Consider the following 20,862-nt stretch of genomic DNA (forward strand, 5'->3'; position numbering starts at 1 on the left):
GTTCTAATTTATTGCAGGGAACACCCCTTCCTCTGAAAGATAAGATGAAGCCTTAGAGAAAATGATAATGCACACTTCAGAATGGAGATTGCTGCAAATGAAATCTGTGTTTCAATGGCAGTTCCATTTATACTGGCCTGTTCTTTAAAGCATTTTTATTTCACTCTGAAGTCTGCAGTCCACATTAGTGTCAGACCAAGTTCACCAAAATTAAAGTATGCGGTTAGGGGCCATTCACACAGATCATGTATTTTGCATTCGACTATGCTACATTTCAGTTGTTTTTCTGAGTAAACATGCACTAGACAGACCTGTTTGAACGTCGTTCTTGTGTCTCACATCTTTTGCAGCATCTTGCACGTGACACAACTTCTAAAAACATGTTTCTCAAGTTAAAAGAAGTTTAAATGAAAAGCAAAAACATATTTCTAGACATCATCTTTTCATTCTATTGCCCTGCATGTTTTTGAATGCAAAAACATGTTCTGTTTATTCAGCTGCACTGAATGGACACATTGAACATTTCCAGGGTCCTTAGAAGCAGGAGTCATCATAGTTTGGTAAACATCTATAATCGTGAATGAAAACTTAACAAATAAATGTTTTGCATTCTCATTTGCATTTTATGACTTTTCAAAACAGGAAAAAATATAGAAAAAATGATTTTGTTGGTTAAAATAGAGAAAGATGTCAAATTTGCCATCACTCCCTCAGACTTAATGCAGCAGTGTTAACTAGATTTATGTTATTTAATGCCAAGGTAAGAAAACACAAAGTGTATTGTTATAAATGTACATTACCTTGAAAAAAGTCTGTAAAAAGAGTCCAGTATTTATGTTCGCCTTGAGAGTTTGGGGTCCATATATACACAGAACACTTGAGATGTGCGAAGTAAAATGAAAAAAAAAAGGTTCCCAAAGGTTTTTTTAAAGTTTAAATAATAATTTTAACTTAAGTGTTTTTAGAACATGTTTCATGAGTAAGGCAATACCCCATGTCAAAGACATCTGTTTACCACACATTATAAAAACAATGTAAAAGCTGCTTTTTCATTGTTAATATATATAAACATGCTAGTCGGATATCTATGATCATTGCGCTTGTGTTTGATATCTTGTGTTAAATTTTTTATAAAACCACATTCTAAAAAAAAGGATTCTTCATACCTTGTTTTTTCATTCCTTACATCTCCCCGACAGCTTTCATTTTGAACTGTGTAAATCACACCTGAAAAATCATTTAAATCACCAAGAAAAATTGCTAGAGAAGAGTAGCCAGTTCCAACAAGGACATAAAGCTTTGCTTCAGGCTATTTGAATGACAGAACCTGATCAATTAGAAAATAGTTTCTGAATGAATGTACAATTAATACAAACAATCAAAGGATACGTATGGGATTTAAACTCAACTGTTGGCTAACCGTATCCTCATAAAATCCTCTCTTGTTAAGTCCTGTTAGGCCTATATCCAGACCTATCAAACTACTGAGTTAATATGAATTAATCCATGCCTGTGGCTCCGCTGTGAATTGGCAGTTTCAGCTCATAAACAGACAGACAGGCACTGTCTTTATATAACCTCTTTATCCCACACTTGATTAGGACAAACAAGTTAAGAAGTCAGTTAAGATGTAATCAGGAAAAGAGAAATGCCTTGATTACAGAAATATTAATGTGACCATCAACATATTCAGAAGTAAAAACTTTTGCCTCATGAAAAAAATGTAATTGCTCAATATTCCTCTACAGTACCAAGCTGAGCTGACATGATCAGATGACTTCTTGCTTCTTATGTACAATTCTGACTGAAATGCACAGGATCTGTATTACTTTAGTACTGAACATCAATGTCATTGTTTTACCTATTTTCAGTGATATCCATGGACTTTTCATCAATAGCTTTTCATGATCCTGATGGAGTAATGAATTGAAGAAAGAATAAATTTTAAAACACAAAAGGAAGTTGGAAAAGGTTAAATCTAGCATTTTTATGCAAGCCCATGCCCAGTTATTTTAAGCATGATATATTAAGATATAAAGCTAGCATCAGTCTTCACTGGTGTTTTTTTATTTAGATGTACAATTGTCTTCATCTGCCTCATAAATCATGTCAGTATGCTTTGCTCAGTCTGATCATCTGGCAGGAATTTAAGCTGACATTTGGAATGAGCAAGCCGGTTATTTTAAAGGGAGCTCTCCACAATGAACTGCTGACATGATATAAGAGAAGCATCCCATCATGCCATAATTCTCTATGCCTTTTATAATTGCAGAAAAACCTTCTCTTAAAGACACAGTGAGCAGAAATTACAGCTATCTAAGTTGAAAGAAACTTAGCATCATAGCCTCTAATTGAGGTCTTCTATTGTTGCTGGAAAAGAGCAACCTGGTGTTTATCTTCTTTTGTGTTTGACAAAAGAAAGTAACTCAGTATAAGAAGGGGAAGAAGAATAGTGATTGAAAAAGATTAAAGGAATATATATATTTATAGTATCATTTTTGCTGTATAAAACAGAAAATGGAATGATTGGACATTAAAATGAGCTTAGACTGCAGCTAATTCATTTAGCAACAGTTACCCATCTTCTCTGTGGTCTCTTGTGCCTGCTCTTTCCTTCTTTCCTTGCTCGGCGCCGGCAGTGAGAGTGGGCTGGAGCCATGAAATCCATCATTCCACTTCATCTGCCGCACTCTCCCTTTCTGATCAATGATAGCGCTAATAATAACTGCCACATAGTCACCTCCAGCTTGCTGTTGGTCGGGCACAGCTCCGAGCCTCCCTTTCCAGATTGCCTGGTCCGATTAAGAGCCCATTACAGGGGCTGTTTACTCATAATGTCCCTCAGGCCTGGCCCTGCTTTGTTTGCCTGCCGGTTTGTTTGTCGGTGAATCACATTGGCCATCGCTCGCTCACATTACTATAGAGTGTGTGCAAGAGTAAGTTGCTGGTCACAGCTCACTTAACAGCCACCATTGTCGCTACTTACAAGGGTTTCTGACTTCTAAATAGTGAAATAGCTTGAGCAATCCTCTTTAGATTGGATTATGACAACACAGTTTCACAGGACTGTTTAATTTTTGACATGCTTATAAAGAAACGATAAAGGAGCGATAAAGACACATGAGAAAATAAAGCGTAGAAAAGCTTGATTATATTCAAGAAAACACAGTCAGTTGTGTCTTAACTGAACACATTTTAAGAAATATGGATCAATATATTTAAAACATTGTCAAGTGTTAGGGTTCAACTATAGGTTGTTTATAAGTTGTTCAAGGAGAGGAAAGCACTTCTCTTTCTCGTATTATATGTATCTAACTCTTGTATACCTTAATGTAATGGCACGATCTCTTGCACTTTAAATGATTGCATGTAAATATTGTTTGTATTTTTGTATTTTCAAATTACAAATTGCTTGTATTTTAATTAAATAATTTTCTTACACCAGTATTTTGCATTTTAATTAAATACATTTCAAGAGCAAGTATTTGTATTTGTGCCCATCTCTGTCCACCAGTCATCATGTGGACATTCAGCTAAAGTTGGTTTTCATTGAACGTACAGTGCTGACATCAACCAGCGACTCTAAATCAAACACACTGTGACATTTGACCCCATTAAAGCATTCAGCTAAAGTAATCATTAGAAAGAGAAGATGGACTGCCTGCTCTGTCTCAGACCTCTTCTGTCCCATTACATCCACATTACTAGTCTCCCACCCCTACAAATGAAGAACCTCATTTCTCTCTGAATGTTAACTGACATTAGTTTTTCAGTGGATGTATTTTTTTATTTTGCAAATGAAATATTTGTTGAGCTCTCATTTTATATTACTTGATTGGATTTGTTTGTTGGTTGGTGTAAAAACCTTCTCTGCTTTCTCATAACTATTTAAATATTGTGCAACAGCAGTTATCTCAGTTAGACATTGTAAAACATGCATTTCATTGACTCAGTGTCATGGCTGTTGAGAACAGATTGTTGTGTCATCACATTTTTTGTGATCATTGCAGTGAACCATGATTGGGTAGATAAGTACGGCTGACTACTCTTTCATCAAATTAAGCATTTCATGCATTATTGATATTTTCAGATGTGCAAGAGAATTCAAGAGACTAAGCAAGATAAAGTTTAAAGGTATAAGTACACAGAACAAATTCACAACTACACTGGAAGAAAAAAAACTAAACAAAAACAGAAAAGGATTTTGTTTGATAATTTTTCACAATTGACATTTAATCTTAAAACACAACACTATAATTCAAAATGCTGGAAAACGTGAAAAATCTATATGGAAATTTTCATATTAACACTGCATAAGGCTCTTTTTCTAAAGAGTGTACACTATCAGTTGATGCCTAACTACAGTTTACTATATATATATAAATTCAGTGTGTAAGTCTAAATGTGAATTTGGTTTAAAAATAAATGCACTGACATGAAATATAAATTTTAATGATTATTATCTCACCTCTATATCATCTTAAAGATTCTGCTAAGAAAAAAAATAGTCCATTACAATGTGCAAAACAGCAACAAGATGAACACAGCAATAATATCCATAACAATATTACAGTAATATGAAATCTTACGTTTTCTGAGGTTATTTTCAATACAATCAATATCAAGTACACAAGATTGTATTTTTGTATGAAACAAGAGTGATCAAGTCTATGAAGTGATACGGGAAACATTAAAATAGAACTAGTTTCCGAGCAAGTCTGAGCGTTAATTGTACAACTGACCAATCAGAAACGTGTTTTTCTAAGTGTAGTGTAATACACCTATTTAATTGCATATGAGATTTTATTGAGATTAGAACTTTATGAGATTAGAAGTTTTCCGACAGGAACCTAAAATTATTGCTTCGGTTTTTGCCTTTTTGTCACTTTTTCAAATACAGTGGGAGAACCCAGGGCTATTTTTCAAGCTCTCTCCAGATTATTTTAACAGCAGCCCACTATAGCTCTGATAAGAGAATGAGAAAAAAAGATATATTTTGGTCTATGCTCTCATTTAAGAGCCCTCTTTCTGAGTCACCTCACTGTTAACTCTCTGCGGGCATTTACTGCCAGTCAAAATCTGGCTCATACATTTTATGCCAGCTGCATTCATACCGAATAGAGGAAAGGACCTCTTTCTTTGCCCACGGACTGATAAAGCCACACACTGAGTGGAGGAACTGCCTACAACTTCACAGAATTGCCTTTTTGTTTTTATTTTGACATTTTTGAGCTTTCCTTCCTCCATGCCATAAACACGCCTCCACTTTATTTGCAAGTAATTTACAATAATAATGTGTGTTGCTATACAGAAGTCCAGTTTTAATTTATAATACCAATTATTTTCATGAAACTGAGAGAATTACCAAATTAGTGAGAGTAGTTAAAGTGGACTGCTTTTTTTGTTTTGCTTCATTTTTATTTATTTTTTTAGATCAAGTAGGTCTAAAGTATGGTGACTAAATGTTTAACTAATGCAGAATTTTCTGATTATACCTTGAGTTCAATTTGACTTGTTGAGCTCTTGGGAAATTATTAAGTTCCGTAAATTATTAACTTCGTTCTACTTAAAATCATAAGTTAAGCAGCTGCCTCAAAATTTCAATTAAAAACAAAATGGATTAATGAATTGTTTTAACTCATTATTTTGAGTCTTGTTAAGCTGTGAATTGCCTTCTGCGAGTCAACATGACTATACAGTTATTGTTGTTTCAACTTTGCTATGCAAGTTCAAAATAAAGTGAACTCAGTAATGCGCATTCTGTTTACTTATCCCCATTAGTGGATTCAACTTAGTAATTTCAATTAAGTAATGTCTTTGAATTAGGGTATCAAGTTAAGATGATATAAAAGAATGTCTTGTTTTAACTTAATTATAAAAACAGACAAATTTGAGTATAAAACTTTTTTATTATTATTAAAACCAATGTTAAGCCAATACAAGCTATACATAATCACTTCAGTCATGCAATCAATACTTTTTTTGGTACCAAACTTCAGTTGGGTGTGGGTCACATAATGAGGCTAAGATAAATAGAAGGGTTGTGCACAATCATGGGGAAGACTGCAGATCTGACAGTTGTCCAGAAGACAATTATTGACACCCTTCACAAGGAGGGTAAGCCCCAAACATTCATTACCAAAGAACCTTGTTCTCACCAACCCGACTCGTCTTGTCTGGTGGAAAAAAGAGGCACCCGGCCGACTGAAGTTTGATTGTTTGTTGGCGAGTAAACTTGTTCGTCTCGAGGCCTGGCTTCGTCAGTAGTTCCCCGCACATGCGCAAAGAGCTTTCCTCAATCTGCAACATGCCAAAGACTTGTGCCCCACTCAATTTAAAATGGCAAGTTCATTCAAGCACCTGGAATTTGTGATTCATTGAAGTAACTTATGAACCTAAATTGGAAGATTGAAAACTCAAACAATTGAGTTGAAATTTCAAAACACATTTTTTTATGTCTGATTTAATGACATATATAAGTTATCATAACTTTTTGATCAGATCATTTTTTACAGTGTACTTTTCCCCTAGGCAAAGATTGACCTTGGATGTTCATTTTGATGAATGTGTTTTCAACACTATGATTTCAGGCTGTTATTTATCATGACATGATCAATGGCATTTTATCAATCCTGATCAAAAATCTATCTACTGGGTAAAAATTATTTCCCAGTTATGTAATGTGTATACCTTTATATATGATGGATGGAGTCAAATGTGCATCAGAAGAGAAAATCATGGGTATACATTAAAAAAAAAAAAATTCAACTAAGAACCAGTTTGAATGAAACAGTAGCCTTCACTTCAGACCGATTTGAACAGGTTATTTCCTGCTCTCCTGCAGAAGATGACGTTGAAAGAGGCAGAGATTGACCCCGATTACCAGGCCCTGATGTGACTCCACATCAAGTGAACTGGTCATCCAAGGTTCAAGAGGGGTCATACAGTATCTATCAGCCCAGCAACGAAGAAGGTGCTTGTGCCAGGGTTCTTCCTCTTTTTCCAGCTGGAGAGTGATGACGGCCTTGTTCCAGATAAGGGACTGATCCATTGGCCTGATTTGTGGCCAGCAGAGCAATTTCAATAGCCGTCTTTGCACAGATACATGAGGCCTGCCTTTGATAAAGGGCCAATTTGTCGTCCATTTTACAAGTGCAGAAACAAAGACTAAAGTAATATATCTCTAATGGAACCTTAAGGATTCATCATTACATTCAGATTTTTGATGGAATTTCTCAAATGAAGATGGAAATGACAACTTTTCATGTTGGACTTGATATTTCCTCTGTCATGTTAGATGTGTTTGATTGGGCATGATGAGAGATTATAAGATTTACTTCTTATAAGAATGGTGTAAGAGAGAAGAAAGATCAGTAACTGCCAGTGTCTTATGTGTCTGTCCTTTTTTAATACACATTTTGAATACTTTTCCATCTCAAAAAAGAAATCTCCTGAAATGCAAGTTCTTTTGAAATTATTAACAAATTCATCTAAGGACTCAAGCAATAATAGCGAGTGAGACACTACTCAGATAATATCTACACATCCCTTAAGGCTGTTGGACATGACACACTCTTATTACATGTCTGTGCTATCAGTTCGATTCTGCCTCAGGTTCTTTTCGAAGTCTGTCCAGTTGGACAAATATTTTCCAATAGACTTGCCTTTATTACTCTTTGAATTTTGTATCATCAGATAGATTAGATATTAATTTGCATCCAAATTTGGGGGTTTTATCACTAATATAATATGATATTCCTCTGAATCCTCCCACTTTGGGGCCTGTGGTTCATCCAGCACATTTTACTCAGATAAACCTAATAAAAGATTTAAGATTTTACAAATTCACAGTTTATGCAAGATGCATAATTTACATCAAACTTTGGGAGTAGAAGAACAATATTTTCAAGAGGTATGTTCACTAGAATATTAACAACACAAGGTCAAAGCTGACATGTGTAATAACTGAGGGTTAAATTGAGCTGGAACATTCTGCCACCCTTAGTCCAAAAGTGAAGAGTGTTTATTTTTGATGTAGGTCTATTCATATTTTAAATATTCATCAATAACTACTAAACTGTGAGTGCAACTGAAAGCAGGAATTTAATGTAAAGTAAGTAGTAATTTATGAGTTATTTTACATATTTTGTCCTAACATAATAAGTTGCTCAGAGACAACTTATATAGCCCTATAGGAACTGAGTTCGGCACCTCTGGTTTAGCAATTATGTGCAATTTCGCATTTTCGATTGCTGTAGCGCCCCCTATTGGGGTGAGTCTTTGCCAGTGTCTCCCCAAATTGTGACCTATCTGGCCAGGTTCTGGCCAGGTTTCAAGTCTCTAGTACTTACGGTACTTATGTTTTAAAAACATACCTTAACCAACCTACTACATTAGCATACATCTTTATGATATTTATCATACTACATTAGCCAAACAAAAACATACATACACAGGGGACAGCACCTAAATATTTCTTCATAATATTTAAGATAATATTTATAATGGGGTAAGTGTTTCATAATATATATCTAAGGGATTGTTCTTTTTAAAGCAAATTAATTTTAGAAGTGAGTCTAATTCAGTTTTAAGAAGGATAAAAGATGGGGCTAAGAATTACTTATGAAAAAAAACATATAGAACAAAAAACTGTTGATAAAGATTGCAAAAGGAGTTTACTTTTAAAATCATTATAATGAAAATAAAAAAATGTATAGCTAAAAAAATGTGTAGCATCAGCGGCATCAAACATAAAAGAGCCAATCTTGGAATAAATATTTTTGACTATAGGACATCTCTTTCTAGTACACTAGGAAGTTTATTTATGTTCGTGACCTATAGACGGCGCTGTTGTACAGTACTAGGCGGACATGACATCATAACCAACGCATTTGACTTTTCTTGGATCTAAGCGCGGTCTATTGGATTTTATTAGAAATATTGTTTTTCTAACAGGTGAGGTAATATACCCCCAAACTAATTTGGCGTGTTTAATATATATTTAAGTGAACATGAAACCGACTAAGCGTTAGTTCCTTTACAGAGCAAAAAATATGTACAGGCTACAGTTAGCTGATAGTGGAACTAACGTTAGCTGGCTAACCTATAAGCGGCAATATTGCTGAAAAATATATTTAGGCTAATTAAAATGTTATGTTTAAGGTAGACTGATAGTGATTAAGTTAGTTAAGCAAGCCTGAAATACGCTAATTTTTCATTGGTAACGTTGACTGGCACTGGAGTGCTAGAAGTAACGTTACCTCACTAAGTTCGTGATGCTGAATGGTTTGAAATGTGAGTGGATTATTAATGTCTTTAATTTCAGGTTTGGCGTTGACTTGTGGTCGTTTATCGAGTTTTCATGGCTGCACCTGCCCTGCAACAGCCCAGTTATCTTTTGGTTAGTTCTAGATTCAGCTGTTCATATATTATGTCTAACTACTTATGTTCATTTCTCTTTCTAACCGTTGTGTCTTTATGCCTGCAGGCCAATTTAAAGGCAGACTGGACCATTAAACCTCTTCATCAAAGATGTCACGAGTTGGGCAAAATTATAGAGGATTACCCTGCAAAGGTACGGTTCTCTGATTTAATACATGCAAGAAAATTGAAATACTTTATTAGTACATTTATGATTAATGTTATTATTTACAGTGCTGTGAAAGACTTTATAGTCTATTGTGGAGGATCCATTGCGGTTTTATAACATACTTATTTTTGCAAACAACACAGGCTGCTTTTTATTAGATTCATCTGAGAAATCTGTTGAGGCAACTGCGAGGTTGCACATGTTTTTAGAGATTGTGCCAAGCAGATGACAATGCCTTTAATCTCTAAAAACATGTGCAATGTCGCAGTTGCCTCAACAGATTTCTAAACCTCATTCATGTAGACAGCTGATGTCCTGCTGGCGCCACTTTCCCTTCACCCTGACTCAACTCTGCTGTCTAAATGAATGAGGTTTATTTAGTGCTGAAGATTAATTTGAGCGTCTGTGCAGGCACCAAATGCCTGTTCTCTCTTGATTCATTTGTTGGCTAAGCCACTTATGAGGCCTATGTTTACTTGGATTGCTTAGAGGATGGCATGCATGTGCCCCTAATCTTTGAAAAATCTGTTTGGGTTTATATAAATAAAATAAAATGTATTATTATTATATGATATTAGGAAATGCATGCAATCTTTCCCTGGTTGGTGGAGAGTGTGTTCGGGAGCCTGGATGGAATCCTTAGTGGCTGGAACCTGCGTTATCTGCAGGCTCGCATGACAGAGTACAACATCGCCATGGACTTCCTGGACCCAAGGTTCTTTTTATTTTGTATTATTTTGTGTTATTCGGTATTCTTGTATTTGTATGTGTGACTAGTATTACTGCTGTTTTTCAGAGTAGAATTCTGACATGTCAGAATCAAGCTCTTCACAGAGCTAAAACAGTGATCACAATGATCACGCCGCTGTGGAAAACAAACATATACATCAAGTTCCACGTTCTTCACTCTGATGTTATATAGGCTATCCAGCATAGATACTAAACTGGCAGCAGGTGCACAGGGGCGGAGCCTATAAAGAAAGAGAGAACCGGATCAATGAAAGAGATGCACACAAAATAAACATAACTCTGGCCGTAACAACTACAACTCAAAATTATGATTTTTTTTTAAATGCACACTTTCATTAATGTTGCGTTAAATTGACCAAAAGTGACAATTAAGACATTTGTTAATGTGACAAAAGATTTCTATTTCCAATAAATGCTGTTCTTTTAAACTTTCTATTCATTTTAGAATCCTGAAAAAATCATGTGACACTGAAGACAAGTAATGGCTGCTGAAAATTCAGCTTTGCAATCACAGGAATAAATTACATTTAAAATCAAAATTATATCATGATAGAGATATTTAAATTGTAGTGATATCTCACAATCTTCCTGACCCAAACTTTTGAATGGTAGTGTAGACATTGCTCTGTTGTAATCAAATTGTAAATATTTATTCAACAGTGGTCCTATGATGAAATTGGTGTACAAACTACAAGCTGAGGAATACAAGTATGAGTTTCCAGTCAGTTATCTTCCAGTAAGTGTATTCATTTAGGTTTTGGTGCATCATCCCCGAGGAATTTCAAAGTGGAAATGGCATTATTAACCGTGTCTACATTAATTTGTATTTTGTTTGCACAGGGTCCTATAAAGTCATCCATTCAGGCTGGGGTTCTGCCAGACTGCCCTCTGTTTCACAATAAAATCCAGTTCCCCATGTCAAGCCTTCTATTACTCAGTACGTCTTGGCTCTTTACACCCTTCACACCAACTTTTATGTTAATGCTATAAATTGTATTATATAACTTATCATAGCTGTTACAAGGCTGTTTCATCACTGTCTTTCTCTCACATAGATATGTTTTTAATCTTTCGCAGATCCTTTTGAATATTATATGTTCAGCTTTGCCTACAGTCTCATTGCACCAAAGGTAAAGCTCTTCTGCTGTCATTTTGCTTGATTTGATTATGACTTGATTTTCACACCCTGATGGTTATTTAACAAGATTCTAGGATTTTTTTTGGCTCATTATAAGTTCATTTAAATGTTGTTTAATAACCTTTTCAGAACTACCCTCCAGGGCAGCATGGGAGTTGCTCAGATAGCGCATACTTTGTGCTTGTCAACACCTATCTCAAGTACTTTCTCCCTACAGAGGGCAATGTGCCTCCATCACCTTTCTCAGACACCAGGGGAACCGTGGCTTCTCCTACTCCAAGGTATCATGGTGTCATTTAAAAGAGCCTTTTCTCAGCAAGTAAGCTCCAGTTTTATATGCTTTTATATTCTTCCTGTTCCAGGTCTCCCAGTGTGCCTTATGTTGGATATAGTGGGCACAGCACCAGTTTGTTGAAGCGTCATATTACACATCAGCCCTCAGTTAATGCTGACCCTGCCGCACAAGAGATCTGGAGGTCAGAGACGCTTCTGCAGGTAGGAACAAATGTTAATTATACTTCATTGTCATTTTTGATGTTAACTTAATGTTTGGGCGTGAACTTCATGGTTGTGTGTGTTTCTAAAGGTGTTTGTGGAGATGTGGCTCCATCACTATTCTCTGGAGATGTACCAGAAGCTGCAGTCTCCTCAGGTGAAGGTAAGAATGTGATACGGGCCTTCAGACCTACACACTCCCTTCCTCCTCTGTGCACAGCTGGCTGGCTTCAACCCTTCAACCCTGCACTGCATAGGGACTGCTGCAAGGCACCCACCCTGACTTATGCACTTCCTCTCGCTCTGTGAATGAAACACACACGTTTTAACAAATATACCCTTTGTCATTCATATCAATAGTGTCAATATTTGCATTTTTGTGTTAAGCTTTTTTTAGTGAACGGAATTGAAAATATTGGAATTACATTTTTGGATTATGCTAATATAGCTTGCCTCAATGCATGGCTAACAGATACAGTCTAAAAACCACAATGTTTTGCACTTTAAAGCTGGGACTGAATCTGAACTAGTCCTCCACATTTCCACAAATGTGTTACTGCTAGTGCTGTTACACTGCTAATGTTCTGTAATTTACTTAAAATTAATAGGATTTTTTTATCATCACATTTTAAGCTATTATTGCTTAAATCAACATGAACTAACTAACGTAACTATTTTAGTCATTTTAAAATTATTGTTCATATAAAATATTTGTATATAAAATAAAGTCAATCATTGCAGTTGTCCCAGCTTATTTCATTCTTTGATAAATTTATTAGTTGCAAAATTTACAAGCAAACTTAATTTTCTTGTGCAATACATAAAATATAAACTTCATCATATATATATATACTATGAACAGATTGGTTAAAGTTAATAATGCAATATATACACTTCTGCTTCCCTTCTAAGGGAAATACCTGAAAAATCAAGGTTTTACGTTATTTGTTTTTTTTATATATTACATTATTATGAATATAATTTTGGTAGTTTTCTAACTAATCCAGTTATCAGCTTTATTTCAGATTGTGCAAGCTCTTGATTTAAAAAGTGATTGAACGTTAATGTCTTCTGTAGCTGGTTGTGGGTACTTCATCATCCTCTCAATCCAGCACTAATACATTTTAACCATATTGCTGGTGTATTTCATGTGATTTTAGTCATCTCGAAGTTTACTGAGGCCCCCTAGTGGTTTCAGACCCCTGCAGTTGATAACTATTTGTATAGAACATCAATTTCCCATGAAATTTTATTTCCTCTGTGCTCAAGTACTCAGTTAAAATCAACCCAATGTCATTTGATTGCTGAAAATAGAAGGGGATAAAAAAGAAATACAGCTTTTTAATTCATATTTACTTTGTTCTCTGTTGTTTGATTTGGGAGGAATAAGCATAGTACACACTGGGCATGTGATTGAAGTGGATGAGTTATTGCTTAATCTTTGAGTCTGCATGATGCAGTCCACTGGCTCCTTGATATGTTTTCTGTCTTTGTTCTTTGGCTGTGGGGTGTATGTAAGGTTTTGGTTTGTCTGGCTTCCGATTCTGTTTCCCTGTCCGTGTGTTATTTACAGTCAGTATATCAGTGCAAGTCTCCCTCCAGTCAGCCCAGAGCATATTAAGTCTGGCATCATTTATTTAACATCTTTGTGGTGGAGATTATGAACTGGAAGTCACCAGTTTACTGAGAATTATAGAAATGGTTCAACCAGAAAATAAAAATTCAATCATTATTTAATCACCCTCCAAAGTTATTCCAAAGCTTTATGCTGTTATTTTACTTCAACACCAAAAGAAAAAACTTTTTACTTTCTTTAATATAACAATTTTCACACACACACACACACAGTAGATAATTTTTGGCGGGTGAACTGTTAAATTCTAGGGATGAAAAAAAAAAAACATTTGCATGGATTGAAATTATTAAGCAAAAATCTGTTATTTGTCTGAAGAGTAAATTGGTAACTAGTATCAGTGTGTTTCATGGTGAAAACTTTAAAGATGCAGTGTCTCCTTTTCTGCTTTCATAAGCTCCATTTGGTTTTATTTGAAATCATAGAGATTAGATAAAATTGCAAAGCCGAAGGTAATATAGTTAATCAAACAGACACTTCACTTGAGAATCGAGCCAGATTACAAATTACGTTCCTTGTTTGCCTTGACTACATTTACCAGGCTTCCTGAGGCAATCAATTCTACAGTTATCTGTAGTTAATACTCTATTTAGCTAATTTGTTTTGCTTTAGAAAACGTCAGTAACAGAAAAGCAAGTAGACCCCATTTTCTCTTGGTGATATTTCAGTTAGAAAATCAAACCACATCACATCATTTTGCAATTGTTGCGAAAAGGACAACTGCATCATCTTCATGTTCATTGCATTCCTCTTTTGTGGTCAATATCGATTTGTCTCTTTCTTTGATTTTGTACACCCCCCATTTCTGTCCTGATGTCCAACTACTTTTCTTGGATTGCACTCTGTCCTTTTTTCCTTTCTATTCTCATGTTCACTGGCCTGCTCCTCTCCCCTTTTCTTCCTTTCCTTCCCCCACTGTGTTCCTCTATTCCCTCTCCCCACCCTCCCCTCCACCCGTTTGTGATGGGTCCTTCAGCTGGCGTTGTTGCAGTACCGCCTCAGTATGTCCAGCATGCTGTGCCAACCCCCCGCCCCACCAGGCTCTGGGACCCTCCACACATACCAAGTACTTTTACCTTTTCATTCAGTTCCACGGGCTTCCTGGAGGTAACCTAAGACTAGATAGGAGTTAGACTAGGGGTTGATTTTAACATGAATGGTTTAGGCCAGTCTTAAGTTGGGAGATTTGGTCTGATTGTAATGGGTGATCGAATTAATCTAACTAATTAGTCTTGTGATTTACTAAATTATTAGAATATATTGTAATGTTGAAAGCTTGTAAATGTGAGAGATGTCTTTTTTTTTTTTTTTTTTTAAGCATGTCTTTTTATGTATCCATCTTTATCTTTTTGGGTTGTTTGTTCTTGTGCAAACACTACTACACTACACAGAATATCCAGACCAAATTGTTCAGACATCTTTTGTTTTATTGTTTCAAAAAATACCTTGTTTCAACTATATAAGTGAACCCCATGTAAGATGGTTCTGATAACATATTAAACCGTGGATGCCATGTAAGGTGGCGTTAGCAGTCAGTATATGCTGCCTGTTTACACCTGGTATTAACATCCATCTTAGACGATTCCATCAAAAGTTCGTAGACAAGACCAATGACATTTGCACCTTGTATTAACAGTGGTCATGAATGCATTTAGTGTGGCCACTTCTGTTTTTCTTTTGTGACATTTGTTGTTTATGAAATTTAAGAACATTGAGAATTACCAGCACTACTCTATAGAAATCAATGGATTTAATCAAGCTCCTTAAATTAACCTCTCTGTTTGTTACTGCATGTAAATGTCAGACAAACAGGTTAATACCAGGTAGAAATGGGGTCTCCGATGGTAAAAATCTGACTTGTGTTTGGATGATGTCTTAGGAGGCCTTCATGCCTTCGGAGGAGCACGTCCTTGTTGTGCGTCTCCTGGTCAAGCATCTGCACGCCTTTTCCTGCAGCCTGAAGCAGGAGTCGATCTTCTCCTCAACCTCTGCCCACTCCCACAGCAGTCCTCTGGAAGAGCTCAAGCGGTGGGTTTTTACAGCCTGCAAGCCTCTGTCTACTAATCCAAATAATCAGGCTATAGAACTAAAACATCTGTAAATCTAAGCTGGCACGTCATAAAGAGGAGCTATTCGCCCGATCATGCACCAGGGACTTGATTGAGCTTCTTCTGTTTTACTGCTCCGTCAATAAACCTCTACTCTCTGTCTTCCTTAGTGTGGTGGTACAGAGGTTTGTTCAGCAAAAGCTATATGTCTTCCTACAACACTGCTTTGGTCACTGGCCTTTGGATGCCTCATTCAGAGCGGTAAATGTGCACAATGATGCTTGGAGCCTACTTTTATACATTTTCAGTTAACATTATGTGCTGTTCAAAACATAGTGAGGGCTATGATGCTAAGTGGATGTATTTAAAGTAATGTGCATGTTTTGTTGTTTAGGTATTAGAGACGTGGCTTAGTTACATCCAGCCCTGGAGATACACTGGAGAAAAAAACAACACCCAAACAGATGGACAGAATAGAAGTGTTCCCGATAAATGGTAGTTTATATATTGGGTGCTTGTTAAAAGATTTCATACACTGCTGTTTAAAAGTTTGGGTTTGGTGAGATATATATCAAAATTAATACTTCATATTCATCAAGGATGCATTAAATTGATCAAAAGTGACAGTACAAACATTTAGAATTTGACAAAAGGTTTCCATTTCAAATAAATCCTGTTAAAATTTAAATAAATGATTTTTTTTACTGTGCTGTATTGATCAAATAAATTCAGCCTTGGTTAACATAAAAATAAAACTTTTTTCAAACATTTTAATGGGTAGTGTACATCAAATGTTGTTTCGGAGAGAGCACTGAACGGGTTTTGGCAGTTTGTAACATTCAGATCGGTACTTACCAGCTGGGCCTTTGTCATTTACAGGGCTTCATTTGTGCAGGAGAATCTGCTTATGTACACAAAGCTTTTCCAGGGCTTCTTGAATCGAGCCATGCGCACAGACTTGGTCAATGCCAAAAACGCCCTGATGGTCTTTAGGGTCGCCAAAGTCTTTGTTCAACCAAACCTGTCAGAGATGATCCAGAAGGGTATGTGAGAGAGATTTTATTATGATATATTGCTTTACTATGAGCAAATCATTGAGAATTTGTACCTCCAGGTGAGCAGTTGTTCTTGGAGCCAGAGCATGCCATCCTGCAGCGACAGAACCGTGTCTTCCTGACACCTTCACATGGTGGCAGCTTCCTTTCTTCCCGCCAGCCAATGGGGACAGACAGCGTCTTCAAAGTCAAAAGTCATGTTTACAGCCTAGAAGGGCAGGACTGCCAGTACAACCTGATGTTTGGTCCTGATCTGCGGAATAATGTAAGCTGACAATTAATGCTAAAATCAATGTTGGATGCATGTGATGAGCAGTCATGTGATCATGAATGGTGGTAACACAGATAAGGATATTATAGACCATGATTCCGTCAATTCCAGGTGCTAAAGCTCATCCAGATTATCGCCCAAGCCCGACAGACGGCTAAACGGATATCAGATCATTCCACGGAAATGGCTGCAAACAACTCTTTTCTCTCATGGTTTAGCATTGGCTCCTCGGATCAGAACAACACCTTTAACGGAGGAGAGATGGATGATATGGGAGAGGGTGTGAAGAAAACTCATGAGTTCTTGGACAAAGCACTGGACTACCTCTGTCAGATATTCCGGGTCAGTCTATAACGGCTTTTATTTAAGATGTGTGTCATAAGCTACCGTTCAAGTTCGGGGTCAGGTTAAAATTTTTGAAAATGTTTTTGAAAGCTGCAATTATTTGATCAAAAATACAAAACGGATAGTAACACAATAAAAATAGAAATATATATAAATAATTTTGTATTTTAATATATTTTAAAATGTAATTCTTGTTAGCAAAGCTCATTTTTCAGCAGCCTTTGCTCCAGTCCTCAGTGTCACATGATCCTTCAGAAATCATTCTAATTCTCATGATCATTTAACTGTTGTTGTTTTTTCAGGATTCTTTGAACAAATAGAACAGCATTTATTTGATATTGAAACTTTAGAAATGTCTTTAACTGTCACTTTTGATTAATTTAATGCATCTTTGCTGAATTCATTTTCTTTCAGATCTCAGTATTTGAATTTAGTTTAGTTTATTAGTTTATAATACCGTGGACAGTCTCCTTTCATAAAAAGAGCAGCTTTAGCCTCTACGGCTAATTTCCAGCTGTAGTCCCCGGCCAGTTGTTAATAGGCACACAGCAAATAAATACATTACAATTATATTAATATTTACAGCATAGCTAGACAAGAAGGAGTTAGACATACAAGCAAAGTGGCACATAATTAAGATAAGCATAGACAAGCAAGCACAAATTGCAAAAGCATAAGAGCAGTTAAAGCAATAAAACAGTACAAATCGACACAAAGAATTATCACACAGAGGCCAGGCAGCAGATATCGAGTGGCAGAAGCATGACCATGTCACATATAATACACATTACATCTATCAGATTAATGTGTGCAGTTATAATTGTCAGACAGACAGTTTGTAAGGTGTGTAGTAAAAGTAGAATATGTATGTATGTATGTTTTTGATTGTAGTGGGCAATGAATTCCAGTTTTGTATTGCTGTAACAGAAAATGATAATTGACCAAATGTGCTTTTCCTGAATGGGATTAGGTCACCCCGTGTGGTACTTCTGGTATTCTGACTGCTATTATTATGTTGGATTATGAATGAATTAAAAAGAGAGCAGGAACAGTATTATGTAAGATTTTGTAGACCAGACAGATGTTTTTATATTTGATTACATCTTCCCAGCTTAGCAATTTATGGTTATTGAGGATAATACAATGATGTGATTGTGAACTGTTAGGCTTCTTGTCCTAAACCTTGAGAGTTTTTTTTATAAAGAGTTGCTAATGGCTTTAGCGATGAGCTATTAATTTGTCCCCAGCTTGGTAATGTGTATTGGTAATGTGTATATTTATATACATAGTTCACTCCTTCAACTTTAATTTAGTTTCATATGTTGTACAGTTGAATGCAGGGCAGCTGTCTCAGCTGATGGTCAATGTGGCATCTGTAGACGATGAAGGGGCATCCAAACAACTGCCAGACTGCATCCCGAGTGAAAATGGGCTTTTATTAACAGACCTGGGCAGGTTGCAGGTGAGTTTTAGTTTGGCGATCTTTTTCAACATTCATTTTAACATTCATACCAATTTTACTACAAATTTGATTTCATATTTTACAGATCATCAATGGTCTTCGCAGATTTGAAATCGAATATCAAGGAGATCCAGAGCTTCAGCCTATCAGGAGCTATGAAAATGCTTTTTTGGTTCGACTGATGTTCCAGATCTCATCCTTTATTAATGCAAGAGTAAGAATATTGCTTATCCTAGAGTTTCATCCAAAGTTAAACTTTTTTATGGTTATTAATGTATGTGTTGATGCAGCAATGATGCACATGCATTTCACTTTAATGTGACCGTTTTGGCTGTGTCCTATAGTTTGGAGACCGCATGGAGATGCTGTGTTCTCGACAGGACCTCCTGGGCAGTATAGGACGACACTACCTGAGCAGATGCTCAAAAGTGGCAGAGCAATGGCGGAAGAGTCCAGTGACACGGCAGATGAGGGAACATCCTCAGCGAGCCCGTCTCAGCCTGAGGGTGTTGGCCAGCTATCGCACCCTCCTCATCCTCCTCCTGCTCTACATGCTGTTAGCACTACTCTCATTCGGTGTTCTCTCCAGCACTGGACTCATTCTCATTGTCAGCTTTCTATATGAGCTCCTGTTGAACTTTCTTCATGAAAAACTAAAGATACCATAAATTAAGATTCATGGTGCCATTTTAATTTATATATATATATATATATATATGTGTTAATACTAAACTTCTAGCAACCTGTTCTCTAAGGTGAATGCATGAAGGTTTTTTATATACAGTATTTGCACTGCAAGTGTATTGGTACATTTAATGACACATTGAACAGGGAATGTCATGTCTAATGTACAGTGTTTTTTTTTTATCTATGAGTGGTGGTTAATCCATCTTTTCGGTCATTAAATTCATTTATAATGGTATATTTTTTGCCAATGTAACACTCTGAACAGTACAAAGTTTGCACTTAACTCATTAAAAGGATATAATTTCTAATATGTGTACTGGATTTAGTTAGCTATAGAAACACGTATGGGTATCAGATCTGGAGGTAATTTTACACTGAATTACTGAATTGAGTTAAATCTGTTATATCCCAGCAGTATTAGAGGAAGTAGTGCTGTTACCATAGCAGCCACTACAATATTAAAAGTTCCGGTGGGAGAGTAGGAGCGGACAACGTTGTAAACAAATCCGCTCTCTCCATAAATAAATACGCGTGACAGGTAAGGGTTTTGGGTAAAACACGAGGTATGACACAGCGTGGTAGTGATGCATCATCCGCGCGAGTAGAAGCATGTGACGTCATCAATGTGGGAAACGAGGGAAGATACATGAATGCGCGCGTCGCTTCACTCGCTGCAGAGGAATATTGACTTCTTACAAAAGCAGCATAGAGTAACTGGAGAAATTACACGGGCAAATAGATAGTTTAAAACGGGAAAATAAAGGTACATTTATGTTACATTTCCTTCTACATGTTACAGAAATAATGTTTGTGCCTTTTAATGAACGACACTAATGGGATAATTCGTGTGCTTCTATTATATATAAACTAGTGTGCAACTATTATATATTTTCTTGTATTTTATAGATAGTATTTTTCCATGCACAACAAACTTTATCATTCTTTTTGCATTTTATTGAAAATGTGATAAGATTAATAATACTTCCTGTTTTGCTGGAAGTTAGGGAAATAGTTCAGCCCATTTAGTTATCATTTACTCACAGTCATGTTGTTAAAACCTGTAGGCGGAATGACTTTCACTGTAAGGGAAGTTGCAATGAAAGTGAATGGAGACTGAGGCTGTAATGATCTCTTTTCTTTTCTTTTTCTGCGAAAGGAAGTCGTGCAGGTCTTGGAACAACACGAGGGTAAGTAAATGATGACAGAACGTGTATTTTCAGGTTTATTGAGCACGGGTGTATCAGAGCTGATACTGTAGTGCAGGTTGCCTGGTGACGTCGAGTTGCTGAATGAGGAACATGAAAGAATGGCGTTTGAAACCTCTGTGGGTGGCATAGTATCAGATTACACTGACAAGCGTTTTTGGTCTTTTGTTTGTCTATGTTTAAT

At 36.3% G+C, this 20,862-nt stretch overlaps 2 protein-coding genes across 5 annotated transcripts in view; both read left to right on the top strand.

The window, feature by feature from the left end:
* The first annotated feature begins 8,826 nt into the window (after positions 1–8,826).
* On the top strand, positions 8,827–19,781 carry LOC132130040 (sphingomyelin phosphodiesterase 4-like). 3 transcript variants are annotated; one of them, XM_059541635.1, is made up of 20 exons: positions 8,827–8,955; positions 9,326–9,400; positions 9,488–9,574; positions 10,168–10,304; positions 11,000–11,075; positions 11,180–11,276; positions 11,417–11,469; positions 11,607–11,758; positions 11,840–11,972; positions 12,064–12,135; positions 14,582–14,671; positions 15,485–15,633; positions 15,824–15,914; positions 16,048–16,148; positions 16,533–16,696; positions 16,768–16,973; positions 17,091–17,321; positions 18,655–18,786; positions 18,872–19,000; positions 19,131–19,781. In XM_059541635.1, the coding sequence occupies exons 2-20, from the start codon at positions 9,362–9,364 to the stop codon at positions 19,452–19,454; spliced, it is 2,463 nt and encodes an 820-aa protein (XP_059397618.1). In that variant the 5' UTR covers positions 8,827–8,955; positions 9,326–9,361; the 3' UTR covers positions 19,455–19,781. The 3 variants fall into 3 exon arrangements, with proteins under 3 accessions (XP_059397618.1, XP_059397621.1, XP_059397620.1); XM_059541637.1 differs by having other exon boundaries at positions 8,894–8,960; XM_059541638.1 differs by lacking the exon at positions 14,582–14,671.
* A 270-nt stretch (positions 19,782–20,051) lies between these two features.
* The window catches only part of LOC132130568 (coiled-coil domain-containing protein 74B-like), a 4,105-nt gene continuing 3,294 nt past the window's right edge, over positions 20,052–20,862 (top strand). The window contains exon 1 of one of the 2 annotated variants that reach the window (XM_059542315.1): positions 20,052–20,797. The gene's annotated coding sequence lies outside the window, so the exon portion shown is untranslated. The remainder of the gene's footprint in view (positions 20,798–20,862) is intronic. The other variant, XM_059542314.1, reaches the window with a different exon arrangement.

The sequence above is a fragment of the Carassius carassius genome, chromosome 47, assembly GCF_963082965.1.
Source record: "Carassius carassius chromosome 47, fCarCar2.1, whole genome shotgun sequence".
In the NCBI taxonomy this organism is placed as follows: Eukaryota; Metazoa; Chordata; class Actinopteri; order Cypriniformes; family Cyprinidae; genus Carassius; species Carassius carassius.